The sequence below is a fragment of the Chinchilla lanigera genome, unplaced genomic scaffold (genome assembly GCF_000276665.1).
Source record: "Chinchilla lanigera isolate Chin_1 unplaced genomic scaffold, ChiLan1.0 scaffold00117, whole genome shotgun sequence".
NCBI lineage: Eukaryota > Metazoa > Chordata > Mammalia > Rodentia > Chinchillidae > Chinchilla > Chinchilla lanigera.
This window is the reverse complement of record NW_004955518.1, coordinates 4,708,233-4,728,008: the sequence shown is the minus strand read 5'-3', so window position 1 is coordinate 4,728,008 and position 19,776 is coordinate 4,708,233. Positions and strand designations below refer to the sequence as shown.

Here is a 19,776-nt window from a genome sequence, read left to right as displayed (position 1 = left end):
TGCTTATAAGTACTTTGGGGGTGGCAGTAGTGAAAGGGAGGGAGGCAGCTGGCTGAATTAGGATCCAAAAAGAAAAAAATGTAATACTGGACCTTCTTTGAAGAGAAAAAAAGGAGCTACTACTTAAAGAGCCCACATTCATTTCTCAGAGTGTTTGATCTTTTTAGTGCTGAGAACTTGGACTTAACTGGCTTAAAGAAACTTCCAGCTTCTTCCTAAAGGCTGGGTCACAGACACTTCAGAAACTTCCGAGCAGAGCAGGCGCCACTGCAGCTCGCTACACCCTCTCCCTCGACAGGAGGAACGCGTTTGAGTGTGACAGGCTCACGCCGGCCTTTTCAGGGCGAAGCTTGGAATTCCAGAGCTCTTTCCACACCAGGGCTCAGCGGGTTGTTCAGTGAGGTTTCCGGAGGGAATGGGAGTGGGTTCTAAATTCTCTTTCTACAAGTCCACAGCACAGGGCAAGAATTCCCTTGGCACAGCCAACGTAAACATAAAGACAGGATCCTGTATTCACGTCATCAGAGACGTGGCCAGTGATTGTGCAGCGGGTGACCAGTGTCGCAAGGCCTTGTTCCTGTCCTGGGCAGAAGGAATCTGGTGGAAGCCAGGAAACCCCTCTGACTGCACCCTGCCTCTGCCCCAGTAACCCAGGGTCAGGAAGACAGGGAGCTTCCATTTGAGGGGGAAGAGACACATGCAGAAATCTCCATATCTCTAAAAGGGACACAAGAGAAATCAGCACCCCCTCTTCAATGGGAGATGCAGAGGTGGATTACGAAGTCAGGATGAAAATGGAACCTGCAGTATGCCCATATTTGGTGCCCTCATGCAGTGTCCAAGGCCCAGACCTCTGCTCAGATGGTGCTCTGGGTGGCGAGTGCCCCAGCCCCTTCTACCTCCTCACCATCACTGCACCCCCCCACCCCCGCCAGCTTCCTGAGCACTTGATTCATCTCAGCTGGCATTACGGGAACGTGTGAATGAAATAATTCAAACTGAGATGCACATGATGGATGGCTGCACAGGGCTGTCTGCTATGGAAGAGAAGCCCCTCTTGCAGAGAAATACCACTGTGAGGATCGACTTCAGATGTGAGGGGCAAGGAGCCAGGCCAGCTGTGCGGAGCTGTATTCCTGCCAAGCGACTGAATGTCTGCTTTTGGGCGGGTTGTGGGGCTGCCCCAGTCCTCCTCTCTGTCCACCCGCTTCTTCCACTCTCCAGAAAAGGTCACAGAGAAGAGATGCTTTAGTTCTACATATTTAGTATCAATGTATATATAGCATTAAATCTTTGTACTCGAGGCTGCGAGGTACATGCATGCATCTTCTATGGGCCTTAAAAATACTTATACAAAAGGACAGGGCTCTAAGGAAATTTCGTGATAGATTGAGTCTTTCTTTGTCAACTGCAAAGTGAGTTCAGTGTTCAGCCCATGTGTCCAGCACCCCACGGCTTCCTTGGTACCCCCATCACCTACCCTTTGTCATTTGTGCATCACTCCCTGGAGTCTGAGCATCCTGGCTTGCCGCAGAGGCGCTCGGACTCACCAGCCAGGCAGTGTGGGAACTGCTTCAGGAGGTGCCCTCCAGGCTGCCTAGCGGGGCTGCATCCTCAGCTTTGCCCTGTGACCTCCCCCGGGCCTGTGCAGGGGCACTCCTCACTTGGTCAGCATTTTCAGGGTTGAATTTCATATAGTCTGTAAAGTCTTCTGTAAAAGGAAATGGATCATATAGCTTTGTTGAGACTCTCTCTATTTTGGAGTCCCATGATGGAAGGATTATTACTGGAATGAGGAAATGGTCAGTCTCATTAAATTAGCACATTTATTAATATAATTATACTACACTTGAAAATTCCAACTTTAATATGTTGTATGAGTAAATATACTTATTTTCCTCAAGTCCTAATCTAAGTCTTCATACAGGCCCTGATAGCAAGAGACTAATTGCACAAAGGACTCCTGACAGGCTCGTTATTGTCTTACGATACTTGGGCCTACATGAGAGCAGACCTGCTTCAGAATGTTCAGAGAGATATTGTTCTGTTCCATTTCCAGGCCAACTCTAGCTACCATAACTAATGCTTCAGCACTGTATTGAATTTAAATAAATACTTATATTCTGAAACTCCTCTGTAAGCATGCCTATCTTTGGAGTCTGAGTTTATGGACACATACGCTCTGTCCCTTCAGTGAGAAAGCTGGCAGCTTCAAAGTGCTGTCAGTGAAGCCTGTGTGAAGAGGGGAGACTCAAGGAGTTCCTGGTACCTGCCAGGCCTGGGACAGGGAGGACCATACAAAGTGGCCACGATCTCTTGGCATTTACATGTGCCCTTGAAATTTCTTACAGTAGAACATGACGTCCTTGCCACTGTGAGGATCCAAACCACTTTAAAAGAGTGGTGTACTTTGCTCTGAGTGGCCAAATACCACAAGTGCCACTCAGTTTTAACTTATGTAACCCTGGCATTCCAAAGCCAACGTGCGCAGCCACGCAGAACAGACGCGGCGTCTGTGTGAAGGTGGTAACACTTCAGACAGTGCTTCGTCTCAAAAACTAGTGTCAAATCATTCTTAACCTGAGATGTGTACTTGACAAGCATTCTTCCTCTTCTAGAGATTTTTGTTCATAGCATTTCAAAACTAAATGGGCAGGGGGAGAATTGGGCACTGTACCCCGAGGTCAGCTCTGTGCACGTAGTAGTTTCCCAGTTCCTGGTCCTTTTTGATTATGACTGGGTGGATCAGCAGATATGTAATTTTATTCAAAGACAGCAAAGTCTGTGACAACAGGCTGAAATCTTGTCTAACATCTACTTTTTAGTATTCACATTCAGTGAGTGACACTATTTTGTTTGGGTAGTTGATAGAGTTACCCAAATACTTTGTGCCTTGAGAGACAAGCTACCATTTGCTTGTGTGTGTGTGTGTGTGTGTGTGTTTCTGGAGACAAAAGTTAAACACTCAAGTGATGTGGCTCTAAGAGGGATCAAATCAACTGCCTAAATGAGACACTGGAACACAGGACTTTATTGTTAGGGATCGTTTTCTTCAGCCACTTTCCTTTACAGATTGAATTCATTTCAGACCCAGAAGTGATTAGCTCAAGTTTACACAGGTAGTTAATAGCTGACCAGGGTCTAGAACTTCTTTCTACTAAGAGTGTATAAATTCTCCCAACTCCAAGCTAGAAAATTGGAATTCCTTTCTGTACCTGTAATACTTTTGCTGCAGCAAATCTTAGGGGGAAAAAAAGATAAAGCTAATAGATGAGAACTTTGTGGGCACCATATCTTTTTGTTTGTTTGTTTTGTTTTTTTCCGGTACTGGGAATTGAACTCATGACCTTGCGCTTGCCAGGCAGGCGCTATACAACTGAGCTAAATCCCCAGCCCCGAGAACTTTGTGATACGAGTCTTAGATCTTTATGATACATGACACTGGACTTCTCATCACAGTTTTTACTTTGTTTTGTTTTTGAGACAAGGTTTCACTCTCTAATCCAGTGGCCTTGAATTTAGAAAACTCACTATGTAGCCCAGGCTGGCGTCAAACTGGTGAGCCTTCATATATTTACTGGTCAGAAAAGAAATTAAAAGTAGATTATTTCTTTTCTTAGTAAGATGAAAAGGCAATGTAAAACTTACTCAGTACAAGATGACATCTGACTATTCCTGAGATGCAGTTCCAGAAAGAAGTTACACAAGCAAGAGAGGCTGGCTTAGAATCTGTGGGAGCTCTCTTATAACTGAGATTGTTGGCAACAAATAGAGAGAAGCGAAATGAATAAGCAGCCATCCCTGTTGCTTCCCTCCTTCCTGTTTCTCTCTGTTACACTCACCAAGGAATTTAATTTTGGATGCTCTGACAGGTACAGGGAGGAGCGAGCTACAGAGGGTGGAAGTCTCCAGAGTTGGCCTCACAGGGACCCTAACCATGCTGTGTTCAGAAATCACTTGTAAACGGCTTTAAAGCCCTAGAGCTTGCTTTGAGAAAATCTTGGCATTGATGGATCCCTCCTCTTCTGACAGTTCACAAGAAAGGCCATAGTGAAGAGAATTAAGTGATTCGTTCTGAACATCTTATGGGTTTCCTTCAGGCCTCCTGCTCTGGTTCACCGTGGCTGTGCTCGAGCCGTTTCATCTGTGGTGAGATCACCTTGCCAGGGCACACAAAGGACTCCCGGAGCACGAGTCCTGCGCTGTGGCCATTCACAGCATTCACTCCTCCTGGCTGCTCAGGGCTAACAATGCACCTTCTCAGTATTACACGTGTTTGCTGCGGCCGCCGCTGAGATAGGGGTTAGATGCCTTTCCAGGGAACCCCCTGGAGGTACACAATGCACTTATTATAATATCCGGGTCCTAAGAAGGGCCTGGGAACAGTGTGGAGGGGACTATAATTAAGCTCACTTAATAATAAACCCACACACTTCTTAGGTATTGCAAAAAATGAAAATAAACCATCTTCTCCCTCTCCTTTCCCCTCCCACATTAGAGTCTCTTTTACAAATAAGAAAAGCCGGAAGTTCTATTTTCTTTTTTTTAATAACAATTGCAAAGGATGTCTGGCTAGTAGGGAAAGGGGAATTAAATTACTGAAGAACATTCTTTCTATGTCAAAAAAAAAAAGGTTTCTGCTTACTCAGGTAGTTATGCATGCGGAGGATTTGTTAGAAGCCCATTTTTAAAATCATTCTTCAATTCAACTTCCAAAGGCTTTTCAGGGGCAGTGACCCACTGGCAAAGGGGCCCTCTTTGGGGTTATGGTGCCGCTTGGATGGGTGCTTTCTCAGGTCACCGGTGTGACCGGGAAGGAAGGAGCAGTTAGCACTGTCTCACCGTAGTGTCCTGCATCCTGGTCTCCACAACTCTGAATGCCCAAATGTGCCTCAGCTTCTGAGGACAAGGGAGAGGACAAAGTTCTGAAAATACGGACAAGTTACAGGAAGTGAAACCACACTGGAAGAGTCAAGACTAAGGCAGCAGGAGTGACGTGTAGGTCAGTACACCATGGCATGAGACAAGCTGAGACGAGCCAGCCACGCAGGCACTCAGGAGGGAAGGGCAGGGCATCTGCCCTGCTGCCTTGAGCATGGTCAACTTTTGTGAGCTTTTCTAAGCTTCTGTTCTTTGTCAAATGAGGATGCTAATAGTACAAGGAATAGTTATTCAAAAGTCCAGGATCAAGAATCTTGGGAAAGTTACTAACTTTTCTGTGTCTCACCTTCTTTATCTGTAAAATGGGGTAAAAAAATAGCTACCTTACATGCACTGTTGAGAGAACTGAGTGAAATAATACAGGAAGTTATTCGGCAGATTGCTGCTGTACAATAAATAATCGGCAAATGTGAGCTGTCATGAGTGTTAATAATGCAATTACATTTTATAGGTACTTACTGGACTGAAATTGCATCACTGGATGATTTGATTCACAGAGCAAGCATCTGGCTAGAAAAATAAGACAAACCATGCAGACTCACTGAGTAATTATACACTATTGGAAATCCGATTTTTTTACAAATTATTTTCTTAAAATGTTTTTTATTTTTTTTGCAGTGCGTGGGACTGAACCCAGCCTAGCATGTGCTGAGTTACACGTCCAACCCTTATTTTATTTCTTTTTCTTCTATAGTTGATGGGCACAAAACAGGCTTGTGGAACACATAAAGGGACATTACCTTTTCTTTTGTCCTATCTATGATTAACTAACATGAAACTGTGGACCGGAACGATTTCAGTGTATACAGGCGAAGAAGGTAGCACTATTAACAGGACTAGTTTTTCCAACACATAAGAAAGCACACACACAACAGTGCCCCAGGGTCTCTGATTTCATCGTCAGTGGTAAAGAGGAGCTATTTATTACATAAGTGGAGAGAGATGAACTTCTGCCAAAGCATTTGATTTTGAAATTGTGACATCAAGTTCACTGATAAAGATCAGCACAAGAGTGGGTGGGAATAAGGTATACTTTGAAAGAAAAAAGAACTGGGCCTGAAAAAAGTTTTAAAAAAAAATAGAGAAAGAAATCTCCAATTGCTGCTCAGTTCAAACATACTGCCTTTTATGTTTAAGTAATTTCTGTGTTAATGTCCTCAATAAACAGTTTCTCTTACAAGCATCTGCTATTTTGACTACTGTTTTAAACACCAAAACACAGTAGTGTGGAACTTTTGAGAAGCACTAGAAAGACAAGAACCAGGAAATCTGAGGCAAGATATCTTTATCCTTCCACTCAGGCAGCAGAAAGAATCAGACATTTGCTCTTCATTACTTAAAGGACTTCTGAGTCACATGGGAAAGCAAGTGCTCTAACAATCTTTTGATTCCTTTTGGCTTTGGCCAAGAAAATGGGATTACTGAGAAAAGCTAACCTTTTACAGAATGCTGCTGTTGCACAACTTTTCAGTGGGTTAACTACCCGCTGAAATAAAAATTGTTTGCTGGACAGTACAGAGAGGGGAGAAAATAAAGACAATTACTAGAGAAAAACATGTTAGGTGGCTGTACACAGACTTCAACATCAAAATGCAGCCTCACAGGCCCAGTTTGATGGAGTCACTTTTCTTATTTGTGGTGACAGCTGCTATGTTAAGGCAAAAGTAAGGCCAAGCACTCTGGTTCTTATACCACCTTTCTAACCCTGACCTTCTGTAAAACTGCTTCTTCTGAGGACCTCTAGACCCTCAGTGGTTGTCAATTTCCACAGACAAGTCCCCTGGTGCTTTTCTGAATTCCAATTACCAAACAAGGTGCAGGAAGAGCCGGAAATGCCAGAGTCACAGCTACTGCACGGGTTCGCTTTGTATTTATCTTCTCCTCAGAATACTCTTTATTCCTATCTTGTTTCAAATCCTGGGGTCATTAGGGCAGTAAAGGGCAGTTCTTAAACACTGGACAACATGGTAGAGGTGAAGATCTGCTGTAGAATCTGAGGGATGTCCTTGGTATCCATGGCAATGAAAGACCGGCCAGCGGGTAAGGTTCTCTGAAGCCTGCCAAGAAAGAGGAAAGGGGGAAAAAATTACCAATGCAAATTGAGGCTCTCCTTCTACCTCCTGCCCTAATAAACCAACGGCATCCAAGGCGGTTCTGAGGAAAGGAAGTTTTCACTTTCACCTTGCTACTTACTGCCTGTAATTGAATTGGCCGTTGCTAGGCAACAAAAGGCCCAGTGAGCAACAGGCAGAGACCCAGTGAAGGCAGTGAACCAAAAGAAGAGGTCTTTTCAGTGAGAAAATCAGTGAATTTGAAGAGAAAAACTCGTCTTTTCATGACTGTCATTTCCTGGTATTCTGTATTCCCTTAACCAGACAGCCTTAGGGCCCATCGGGAATTAGCTCACCTGGGTCCAGCAAAGTGTGTTGGCCTCACACTGTACTTCAGAATGTTTTTCCTTTCTTAGAAAACCAGCCCCCCACCACATTCCCAATAGTTCTTTCTTTCTTCTTCTCCTTCCTTTTTTGTTCCGTACCATACGACATGAAATGTAATCTGGATTATCCAATTGCTATTTTGATGACATTGAGGTTATACAGGTTTATGAGACTTTTTTTAAATGCCAATTTGCCATTTGGAACAAAAAGCCATTTTTGAAGGCAATAAAACTACAAGACACAGTTCTATTCAAAAGAATGACTCCTTTGATTGTGCCAACAAAGTTTGGTTTTGGAATGACATTTCACGAAAGTCAGCCATCCTGTGTAGTATCATACACTTGGCATGCCTGGTAGACCAGCGCATTCTGCAACGTATCTTTTGCCAGTGGATGTTGGACCATTTCCCTAGGAAACCACAAGGGTATTATTGTGCTTTCTTAAGTATTCAGACAGGATCTGTTCACTAGAAAGACAAAATAGTCATTTCAGTTCAGGCATTTGAGCTTGCCGTCTGCCTAATACCCAGCTGGTGCTGAGAACTATGGGTAGAAAAGATATGGTTTGCATTCAAGGACAAGGAGGTTCTGGAAGATGAAAAGTGCTAATGCATAAAAGTGAGGAAAAAGTCAGTTATAATAACGTGGCTGTGATTACACAATATTAAATCTGCTCTCAACTTTGCAAATCTGCTCTCAACTTTGCAACCTTGCCTGAAGCAAGGTAAAGACAGTAAGAAGAAAAAAAGATGTCACTGTTTGAGATGCTAAAGCATTTCTTAGTTTATACAGGACTCTGAATCACAAACTATGATGGGTAAAAAAGTGGAATAGCAAAGACAGGCCCTTATGCCTTAGGCAGGGATTTATTCATTTTTTATTTTTTGAGGAGATACTATACCTTCACTTGTGTTTTCTGCTTCTTATAAGTATGTTAAGCAAAGAAAAACCAGAAGGTCTTTTTATTTGTAATTCAAAAAGATAAACGATAGCATGTTTAAGTTATGAAAATGTTTCCGAATCTCTGCTTTCATGTCATCCCCAATGATATTTATTATCTGACTGTAAACTTTTCCAGTGAATATTCAGCATATTCAGTGTAGCAGGTAACTGTGTACATTGTCTTACTTTGTCCCCAAGTATTTCATCTGCCCTGTATCACCAGTACTAATGGATATATTCATAAAACATCCTGGAGAGACATGTCTATGGAGATATTTACACACACATATGCATACATGCACATATGTATGTCTATATATAATAGACATTAATATACACTTTATGCCACGAAAACACTAGATGTTCACTATTTTGAATATAATTTGAACATAAACTAACTAGACTGAATTTGGGACCTTGACATTAAGTACCAAATATATAAAATATTATCTAATTTATAAGTAGGAGAGTAGGACAAGTCAGTTTGCTAATTCTTTTGTTAGTATAAACAGAAACTGAAAAGAATTAATTTTAAATTATGATTGCATATACAAATATAAGCTAGAACATTATATCCCCTCAACTAGACTCTAAGCTCCTTGAGGGAAACATCTCCCAGATTCCGTTTTTCCTCCATGTCCCCTACTGCCCCTCATGATGCTAAACCCACGAGACTCAGTATTCCCATGCCTGCCCTTGGCTGCACCCTGCGATGTGCAATGACCCTTACCTGGTTGCTTGATCACCTAACGATCCAATAAAAATAGCAAAAGCATTTACTTGAGGATCACTTGTCAGGATCTCAGCAAACTTTGCAGGATGTATTCCATACCGTGACAGATTTGCATCACTCAAGACTATGACAAAATACTCATCAGCTTCTTCCTTGACGATCTCCTTGATGGCATGTTGTGTCCCCTCTAGTGTATGGTCCCCGCTCATGCAGAACTGTGAGTGGGCGTGCATTGTCTGGAGGTACGAGAAGTGCAGAACAGCCAAGGGTGAGAAGCTGGTTTTCACACAAATGTGAAATGTTTCTTACTGACCATTACAATGCGTAAATTCCAATCATCACAGCTGTGCAGTAAGTTCTGAGTGAGTTTGATGCAATTTGCACATGACAGTGACAGCAAGACATGGTGATATAGTTGGCAGACTTATATTAGAAACAAGAAATGGTCCAAAACTCTCATAGCTGCTACTTTTAAAATTCAAACTTCCACTTAAAGTGGGAACTTGTAAGAAAATACAAAAACTCAGTATCATAATTGAGGATGGGTGTGATACAGGAGAAAAATAAGGAACAGTTTAAGTTTCTAGTAAACAGTTGCACTGTAATTTTAAACGCTATACTGACGTCAGTTGCAATGGAGGAAATCTGGTTGAAAATCACGATGAGTGTATGCTTTTATCACAGATTTAAGCATGTGAAATTGAGTTTATCATTAGAAAATATTAAGCGATACACAAAATTGGGGCTAGAGAGCACTCTAAAAGGAATTATTCTTTTCCATATACTTAACATGTAGGACATAAGAGGAGATCTACGTTATAGAATCTTAATGCAAAACTGAGATGTACAATCTCAATCCAATATTGACTACTCTGAAAAGGTCTAGGCAGCAAATTAAAATTTGGATGATGTAGGAAAGGATTTTAAGCAAGAGGGGTACTGTGTTTCTCTGTTTAACGCCTGAACGTTTATGAAACAGAAAGTCTTTTCTTTTCCAATTTTTTTAGTCTTTACCTAATCTGATAGAATTTTTCACAGTATAGAGGTAACTGAATAATTTACCTTCAGGATTTCTAGTCTCTGCTTGTTGTCCTTTGGGATTTTGTCAAGTGGAACGAGGCCAATGTGGTAGCCATCTCCAGAGTGTCCAGTGATGTCATACTGCATGCAAGAGAATCCGAGAGTTAGACGCCTCTGTCCACTTTAAAACTATCATTCGGTCATAAATCTCCAGCTATTTGGGCTGTTAATTATCCAAATTGCTCAGCATTTAGCCACAGAAAATGGAGAGAGACAGATATGTGTTTATCAACAAAGGCAAACAAATTCTACATTCATTCATTTCAGATCCATCTTCTTTTCTCTGGTCTCTGTGACAGAAGAAAGTATTCAAGCTACTCTGGATTCCATTCCATAACTTTCAGGAGAGTCTTTTTTTTTTCAACCATCCCACACACTGATTGGGAAGAATTCTACGGTGGTCCTTAAGCTCCCAGCTCCCAGAACGCCAGCTCTTTATAACTCTCTATAAGTGTGGGCAGGACCTTAAATAAGATGGGCTATCACTTGTGATTATGTTTATTTATATGGCAAAAGGAATTTGACAAATGTGATTAAGTTTATTTGATTTTGAGTTAATCAGAAGGAAGATGAACTGGGAGAGCCTAATGTAATCACACAAGCCCTTTAAAAGCAGACACTTACTCCACCCCCCACCCCAGCTAGTGACAGAAGAGGAAGACAATTTGAAGTGTGAGGGAAGGGAACCATGGATAAGAGCTTAAGAGTAATATCTAGAAGCTGAGAGCAACACTGGTTGAGAGCAGAAAGGGAGACAGGAACCTCAGTCCTACAACCACAAGGAATTGTTTTCCTCTGACAAGTGAGATTTGCAAGCAGATCCTTCCCCAGAGCCTCCAGGATGGAACCCAGTGCTGCTGACATAGACTTCAGCCTTGTAAGGCCTTAAGCAAAGACCTCAGCTGAGCTTGTCTGGACCTCCTAAAAACAGAACTATGAATCATTGAATGGGTATTGTAAACTGCTATGTTTGTGGTAATTTGCTATGCAACAATAGAAAACTAATAGGGTACATATAGTTTCCTTCTATTCACAAAAGAAACACACTGTAGAGGTTCATTATAGAAATTACAGAAAAGTGCAAGAAAGAAAGTAAAAATGACCCATAATCCCATTAAACATAGCCTTTGGTAATATTTTTTTGGTAGAAGCTCCTAGGCTTTTATTCCTCTTAATGTATGTGTAAGAGGTTGCACATTCACGTACACACACATCTACATCAATATAATCTCCCCAAGCTAGCTGACAAAACCAGCCCACAATGTAACTGAAGCCATCATATTTAAAATGAAAAGTAGACAAATACTTGTTGAATTTTATATTATGTAAAAACAGAAAGCCAGAAGGGGAGAGTCACCTGGGGAAATGAGATCCACCCCGACATGCTGAAATGGCGCACTGGGGAGAGCCGACTGGAGAGGAAGACCTCGCAGGCACCACCACGACAGGGCCAGCGGAGCCCCACGTAAGATGTTCAAATCTTTACAAGGTACAGCTGGCTGCAAACTGTTATGTAAAATATGCTCTCAGTTCCTACTCTGATGGTAACCTGGGAAGCCAGGGTCAAATTTCAAACGTTTGGGTTGCTTAAGGCTTTAGGCTGGAGTTCAGTAGTACGGTCAGTCCTTGCCTCTGACCTGTCCCTTGGTCCCTAGGACCATGGGTGCTTACAGCATTGGTATCTGCCCCAGGGAGACAGACCTAGGAAAGAGGCTCAGGCAGCATCTGGAAGCAATGTGGGGGTCCAGGGTAGTTGGAGATCCTGGCTTCTAGGAGCATGCCCTACAAACAGACTCTCAGTAGAATGGTCTCCCTGCCCTGTGGTGCCGCCTAGTGAGGCAGGAGCACAGGACGTATCAGGCTGACTGGGAAAGTAGGCATGACCTGTTAATTACAAAATGCCAGGCACCTGCGCAGAACAGTTCCAAAGCCCTGTACACCTGGGCTTCTCTGGCGAACTCCAGCAGGTTTTTGATAGGATGACCCAAACCTGGCACCAGCCCGAGGAGGGGAAATACAGAAAGACCTGGACACTGAGCTTTCTGCTACTACGTTCTCTCAAGGTAGCCGGCTCTTCTTCTGTACAGTGTATGTATTTTCCTACTTTTACTTGCTCCAAACTCACTCTGTAGAGCTTGTTTCTTTTCTCACCTTTAATAAATGTAAAGCCTTGCTACTACATGCGCTTTGTTCAGGACAGAAAGAACGCAGAAGCCACCTCTGGAAGGAGACTCTAGCACCCAAAACTGCTAACACTGGGAGGAGAATGGTCAGAGGAGGCCAGAATGGGGCAGAAGGTTGGAAAATCACTTTACACCTGGTTTTAAGTGGTTTTTCCTTGTTTATTTTTTTGAGACAGTATGTAGTTCAGACTGGCCTTGAACTTACTATGTAGCCCTGGCTGGCCTAGAACTCACAGCGATCCTCCTGCCTCAGCCTCCACAGGGCTGGGATTACAGGTATGCACCACCACACCTGGCTCTATTTTTTTTTTTTTTTAATACAAAGGATGATACAAAAGAATTGTGGGAAATATTTACCAATACATTATCCTAACACACTAATACATTACCTTAAGGATGTAACATTCTCTTTGAATGATAAAAATATTTTTAGTGCAGTTTGCTACTAATATAATGAAAAGGTAACGAATAAAAATGGAAAACTAAAAGCTCTGGAAGATTGTCACGTGCAGGAAATGACGAGCTGTAGCAGTGTCCAAGTGGATCCCCCGGTGTCCAGCGTTAGGACTGGCCGGGACATGGAAAGAGCCCGTGTGATTCTTCCCCAGGTGCCCACCCTGACCACACAGATTTGACACAGGTTGTACAGGACCTGTTTGTAGCCACACGGAAAGCTTTCTTGAGAAGGTGCTGGCAGGCTGCTCTGATGACAGGGCAGGTGAAGTCCTCTGTGAAACTGGGTCTTATGCAAGAGGAAAGATCAGTTTCCAAAAAAAAGTAGGTTTTCATGCTGGGGGGTGGCTATGAACTGGTTTGACTTTTTCCTCCCTGTTAACTGATGGTTTGAGCTCTCACTAGTCAGATGATAATGGATGAGACTCCACAAATCTCTGACCATGTGATCTGTTCACAGGGTCAACACAACTAGTTCTTGCAAGGATAAAAGTTTCTAGGAAATTATTAAATAGCAATCAAATAACCTACCGGATGTTCAAAACAGATACTGGATGATAACAATCTGATAGCAACTGTTTGTCTATCATTTCATTGGTAAATATATCTAGTTACCATTTCATGATTTGCTTAGGAGAAACAAAAGTATACTACACTTTTTCGGGTAGCAAGATACAGATAGGTAGGCTGCAAAAATCCTTTTCTTCCTTTCCTCCCTCCTTCCCATTCTTTTCTCCATTACTTCTGTTCTTGTCTTATGGTAAGGAAAGTGCCATTTGCAGAGATCAGCCTAAGTCTGTGTTTAGTTGGTGTTGCAAAGGCTTGGGAGGAGCCTGGAAGGAAGGATGAGGCCTTAAAAATGGTTTACATGCTCTGGTTTTTCATATTCCAGGTGCACTTGGGGATTATTCTGTGCCCAAGTAAATAATATGCTTGAAAGGGATCCAAAATACATGCAGCAGTGAGGCAGCCCCCGGTGCTCCTGCAGATCATTTTAAGCTTCCTTTCAAAATAATATTCATTATCGTAATAATCTAGAGTTTGCTATTGGAGGAAGCCAATATGTTTAACACACTATATTTTGCTAATTAGAAACATTGCTTGGGTTCAAGGAAAATGTACACAAACTCATTCATTTTCACTCTTTAACTCCTGACTACTGTTCATTCAGTCTAGTTCCTGCCAAGATCGATGTGAGATCAGACTTGACAGGGCTTCGAGTGTGCTTCCATGGAACAGCCAGAGGAGTCAACACACAGGAGTCTCACTGTCATCATCCACCGCCTGACATTTTGATCAGAACCTTTCTGAGTAGCGAACAATTTTTATGATCATGATTTCCTGGCAGAGTATCTCTGAAATTTTGGGGGCGTCTTACATGTAACACTCAACATCAATGTTAAACCACAGCAGAATAAAATCTCAACTACAGAAGAAACCTTCTAATATTTCTTTGCTTTAGAAATTTGTTTAAATGTCCATTTGCTAGATTTGCTTTTAGAATTTCATTCCTGGAGAGAAAGGTACAATAAATGAAAACAAATGTGAAGTTTTGGTTAAGACCTGCAGATTTATTGTCAAACAAGGATGATTTATGATATTTGGAATGCAAAGAAAACTGTACTTTAACCAAAGAGGTATTGGCATTTTTATAAATAAGGCTTGTATTTAAATCTGTTATGAAGGATATTCATTTGCTGGCTTTGGAAGAGGCTAGTTTTATTATCTATCCACATTATAAGCTGGTATGAGGCAATCCCCCGAGACTATTTCTGAAGACTGACTGAAAACATACGGAAGTTTAACTGTGTTCTAAAATCCAGATATACCCTTCCAAAACAGCACTGCTGACTGTGGGCAGCAATGAGTTAGAAGATAAATGTATGATTTAAAAGGTCAAGGAAAGTGCCAAGGAGCCCCAGGGTGTTAGTTAATAATCTATGGTTTTACCCAGCTACCTTTTCTTCACGTAACAGAAGACAATGTAAAAGGAAACATGTTCTCAAAGGTCAAGGATTTTAGACATGTCTCTGACATTTAACAGGCTTTTTAAATGTAGAGCAAGTCATTAAACTTCTCTAAACTCTTTTCCACTTTGTAAGTGATGCTGGTTTAGATGACCTCTAACATTGTAAATCACTTGACCCCTCTCACAAATAGGGATAATCTCCGATTTACTACTTCCCAGGACCCCCAGCGAGGACAACACATTTAATGACTATGATGTTCAACGTTTGTATAGAGCACACACTACAGGCTTCAAAGCATATCTCATTTCAGTTCTCTGTATAACCTTTGGTGTTAGCATCTATTTCAGAAACGAAGAACTGACACTTGGAAAGACTAATGGACTTTCTTAAGGCCATAACTTTAGTGTTGGCAGAGGTGGAAAACAAACTCAGGTAATCTGACTCTAAACCAGTGTTTTCATAATAGAGAAACAGTCACTCCCCCAATTGTTCCTTTATCTCTACTTGAGCTTTCTGCATGGTGGGCCTGACCAATACTTCACATCAACTATTGAGTCAATTCAGAACGCCTGTTGTTTAACTTTGCATAGATTCTGAAAAGCATCTGTGGTCCTATCTCTTTGCAGCAGTAAGAATTTATTCAATGTCAGAGCCTGCTTGGATGATTGGTATTCATTTTTAAACCTAGGAAACACTCCTCTGCACTGGGGAAGGGTAATTATAGACACTGAACTAAGTTCATGATGCAATGACTTTTTCCAGCAGGTGTTGGTTTGTGAGTCACACCTTTCTATGTCCTCCTAAGAGTTAGCTCAGCTTTCTGACCAAATTATATTTGAGAAAACTATGTCTATTGTTTAAATTATTTATTTCTTTCAATGGTGGGATCCTGAGAGAAGTTAGATATGTAAATGATATATTAGCTCCTGAATTATAGTTTTCTTTAAAAAAAAAATACTAATTAGGTAGAAACAAAATGGCTGCAAAAATAAGGTGAAAACAACTAAGAAAGGACTCGGAATTCTTGGATTTTCACAGTCTAGATGTGCAACACTGGGCAAAGTACTTAACCTCTTTGAATCTTGGTTTTAGCATCTGTGAAAGAGAGGCCGGAGAAAGTAATTTCCAAAGTCACTGTCATTGCTGCCTCCACAATTCTATGAAAATTCAATAGTATATCCAAGAAGCAGAATGAAAAACCACCTTTCTTTGCTTTAAAGCACCTATGTCTGTGCTCACCTCAAAAGAGATGTGAAGTCATCTAAGTCATCTAAATGAGTTAAAGATACTGGTATCTTTTCCAAAAAGAAATTCTTGTAAGAAATAGTAATCCAGTACTGGTCCCAGAATAGAGGTTTTCTAACTCTTTCCTTTGAACAGGTTTTAGTCATGGAATGATGTCTCCAAATGAATTATGGTAGAAAATCCCACTTTATTAAACATCAAGCGATATCAGTATGAATGGCATTGGTTTAGTTGAACTGGGGTTGGAGGGAGATGGGATAAAAGTGCTGCCTACTCCTCTGAACCCAAAAAAATAAAGTCTTCAGAGGTTCTTTGTTATACTATTATAGAGCGGTTTTAGAACACTGTATGGTTTATATGTCTTCACAGAAACAGTATCATTGATATCCTCTTTTTCCCCAAAGTTCCATTTCTGAACAACCAAATAAATCTGTTTTCTGGTGGCACTATTTGAATGCTTGGTAAAGAAACAGTGGTCAAACTTTTGGTGCTATTACATACTTTGAAGAAAAAAAAAATATAAGGCATTAAGAAGTCTTTAGAAGGAGGTCTATTTTAAGATGACAGTGAACACATTCTCAGAGGTGTGAAAAAATCATGAATAACAAACTGGAATAAAGGGAAAGGAAAAAATCTTCCTGACTTACATAACATGGCTCATATAATTAGTATTCTGCCTCTCACCATAATGTTTAAGTGCTACATGAACATTAAAAATTACTCTCAGATTAGGAGAATTTGTGCTGGTTATAAGCAAATAATGTTGCTTTTGTCTTACATGACAATGACTGCTGTGCTTGGGAATAGCCGAATTCCGTTGGTAGAATGATTATGAGAAACTTTAAAAACTCCAAATGGCTTAGAAATATGTCTTACCACTGAATTACCTTCCTTCTCAGTCAGCCTGGCTCAGGGCCCCTGTGGTTTGGCATGGGCCAAGCTAATGTAGAATGAAAAGAAGAAGCAGATTCCAGTGGGCCTCCCGAACCCAGGCTGTGCCGACCCCCAGCTCGCAGCTGAGCCCACGCCAAACGAAACACAGAACGGACTCCGAGGAGGCGAGGGGTGTCTGATCACCACACAGGCCAGGGGCTTCTGAAAGAGTCAAGCAAATATAGACTCGATGCCTTCACAGCCCGAGGACAGCAGTAAAAGATGATGTGAAGAACCATCTGGAACTGGGGCTGGAGAGTCTCAGATCGCTGTTAAATTCCTAACGACACCACATGTGATGTCATCCTTGCCTGAAACATAAATTTGTCACTAAGAGCTCCTCAAACTGTCATCTGTTCATGTGTCACTTTATTTTTGTCAGTAAATTACACCCTTTTGTTAGCTAGTCCTTGCACTCTTTTACACCCTTTTGTTAGCTAGTCCTTGCACCTCTTTTACAAACGAGAAAATGAAAGTAGAGAGATTGAATTGAATAGGACCACGTAACAGATGGATATAGAACAAAGCCCTCTGTACATAGCCACCAATGCTATGCATCAACTATCTCTGAGAAGAGACCGGGAATCCATCAGCAGCAGTCGGTAGCAGAGTGGGGGTTAGGGACTGAGCGGGGACAGGCAGAGCCTCATCCTTCATTCTCCTTCCTTCTGTACCTTGTACACTTGGTACTTGGTGCCCATTCCTCTACTCCAAAACATGCGACTGTAAAAAGGAAAACCTCTCAACACATGTAAGTAGCTCCATCTCATCTCCTCTGACCTCCTCAGAGGAAGCCTGGGGAGCCCTAGCAGGAAGGGTGGTCTGCGGCCACTCAAACTGGACACATGTTGTCAGGGTGGTAGGAAGAAGATGTGTCTCCAATGTGCCATTGTGGAGGGAAGGCCTGTTAGTGCTCTGAACGAGAGTGGGTATTGTGAGAAGCAAAAATCTGAAGGTTTTTAGATGCTAGGTGGATACAGTTCCGTGTGCTGACAATGGATGACTGGTCATCCATGGCTCAAGTGATTTAAGAAATTTTACTCTACCACATACTGGAAAGGACCTAAAATATTTAAAAACAGATATTTTCCATATTTTCTCTTGATCCATAAAACAGTAAAATTTAAAAGCCAAAACAAATTTACATATGAGGTAGAGAGGGTCAAGGGAAAGAAAAAGCTGAATACCCACCTTTAGGCCACGAGCTATAACAAAATCTTCAGAGTTGGTCTTTGGTTTTGGTTATAGCTTCTTGGTAACTAGGACCAAGAGGGCATCTTGAAGCGTGCCCAGGTTTTCCCTAGTCACAAGGGGAGACGCATTCTACTTCTTCAAGAGAGACAGCCCTACCACAAAGAGTCTGTATCTTATTTGTCTTAGAATTCTGTACATATGCAGAGACTGGCACCCGAAGAATTCACTGCCAAAAGCTGCCCTTTCCCTACCACTTAATTCTGGAAGGAGTTTCTCACATAGAACTTCCTACAAGGGAGCCTGAGAGAGTTAGTGGCTGGGATCATTAGTAACAAGCTGAAGTGAGGGAAGGGATGGGTTTTATGTCTGTTTCTTACTGTACGCAGCATAACACCCGACTCAGGTGAGGAACAGGAAGGGGGAAGCCTAAACCAAAATATGAAGTTGCTTATTCCTGACAGATATGTTTGATCCACAATAAAATCTAGGGTACCTATGGATAGACTGCATGTCCTTTACACACACTGACACTCCTGTCCGTACACACACCATTTCTGTCCATGGAATGTTTGACAATGTCACATGCCATGTGACTGTGTTCAAACTTATTTGCTCTGGTAAGGGGCAGGGTGCAGATGCCCTCTGTGGCCGATTCGTATCTCATGTTGGGTTACAACTCAGCGGTGTGGGAATCCCATCTCTACGTTCAGAGCTCTGAGATGGAGGCTGTGTAGCGAGATGAGCAAGAGCAAAATGGAAACAGTTTAAATGAGAGGCTGCTGCTCTCCCAGAGTGTCATCTTCACTGCCAGCCGGGGGAACATAGGTGAGTGTGTAACCCTTGCCCACATGGAAAGGGAAGGCGAGGCAGAGAAGAGCACACTTGGTAGTTTTGTTCAAGCTTTGGATGGCTGCCTGGCTGGAGACAGGGCAGCAGTGGTGGGTACAGGGCATTAAGATGAGGAATATAGTTCTCATGGAATATACACAACTATCCTCTCTGTATTCTCTTTGGAATATCCTTCTTTCAAGGTCTGATGTAGTCTAGTAAAGTGGCCTTGTAGTAGCTGATGCCTTAAACATAGTAGTTTAAAAATAATGTGGAAAGAAGAAACCCTTACAAGAGGCTCTGAGAAATCTTGGAACACACTGGGACACTTCTAAGTGGCTGTTCTTTCTTCCTTAATTTTATGGTTAATGTACAACTGTAAAGTAAAGTGCAGGGCTTTCTCCTGTAGTAATCAGAGGTAGTGGTCCTTTAAATTGTGGTATTATTAGAGCACATGAAACAAAAAGCTCACTTTGTCTGCACTGAAAAGGAGAGCTGGGAGAGGGTGGCGGTTTCTGCCTGCTGACAGAGGCTGCATCACCTGTCTGTTGTTAGGTCCTAACTTAGGGCTCTCTCCTGGGCAGGGATGGCTGACCATGCCTCTCACCATCCAGAGTTCACGCCATTACCTTGAACTTCTCCTCATAGTTCTCAAAGGCTTCCATGACCATGCACACGGCCTCCATGGAGCGCTCCAGCCGGCCGTCCACGCCGTTGAAGCGGTACATGCTGCCAGACACATCCACCACCAGGCGCAGACGCTTGGGCTTCTGCTGTGGGCTGCCCAGCTGAGGGAGAGAAGGACAGCACGTCTGTTAACCCCCGGTGGCTGCAGTC

The 19,776-nt window shown here is 42.2% G+C and overlaps 1 protein-coding gene across 1 annotated transcript in view; it reads right to left on the bottom strand.

The window, feature by feature from the left end:
- Positions 1-4,529: 4,529 nt before the first annotated feature.
- Positions 4,530-19,776, bottom strand: part of Vwa8 (von Willebrand factor A domain containing 8) — a gene marked incomplete at its 5' end in the record, with an annotated part of 371,699 nt that continues 356,452 nt past the window's right edge. Inside the window, 4 exon segments of the mRNA XM_013506956.1 lie at positions 4,530-6,998; positions 9,051-9,289; positions 10,116-10,214; positions 19,569-19,727. Coding sequence (XP_013362410.1) covers positions 6,890-6,998; positions 9,051-9,289; positions 10,116-10,214; positions 19,569-19,727 — 606 coding nt within the window.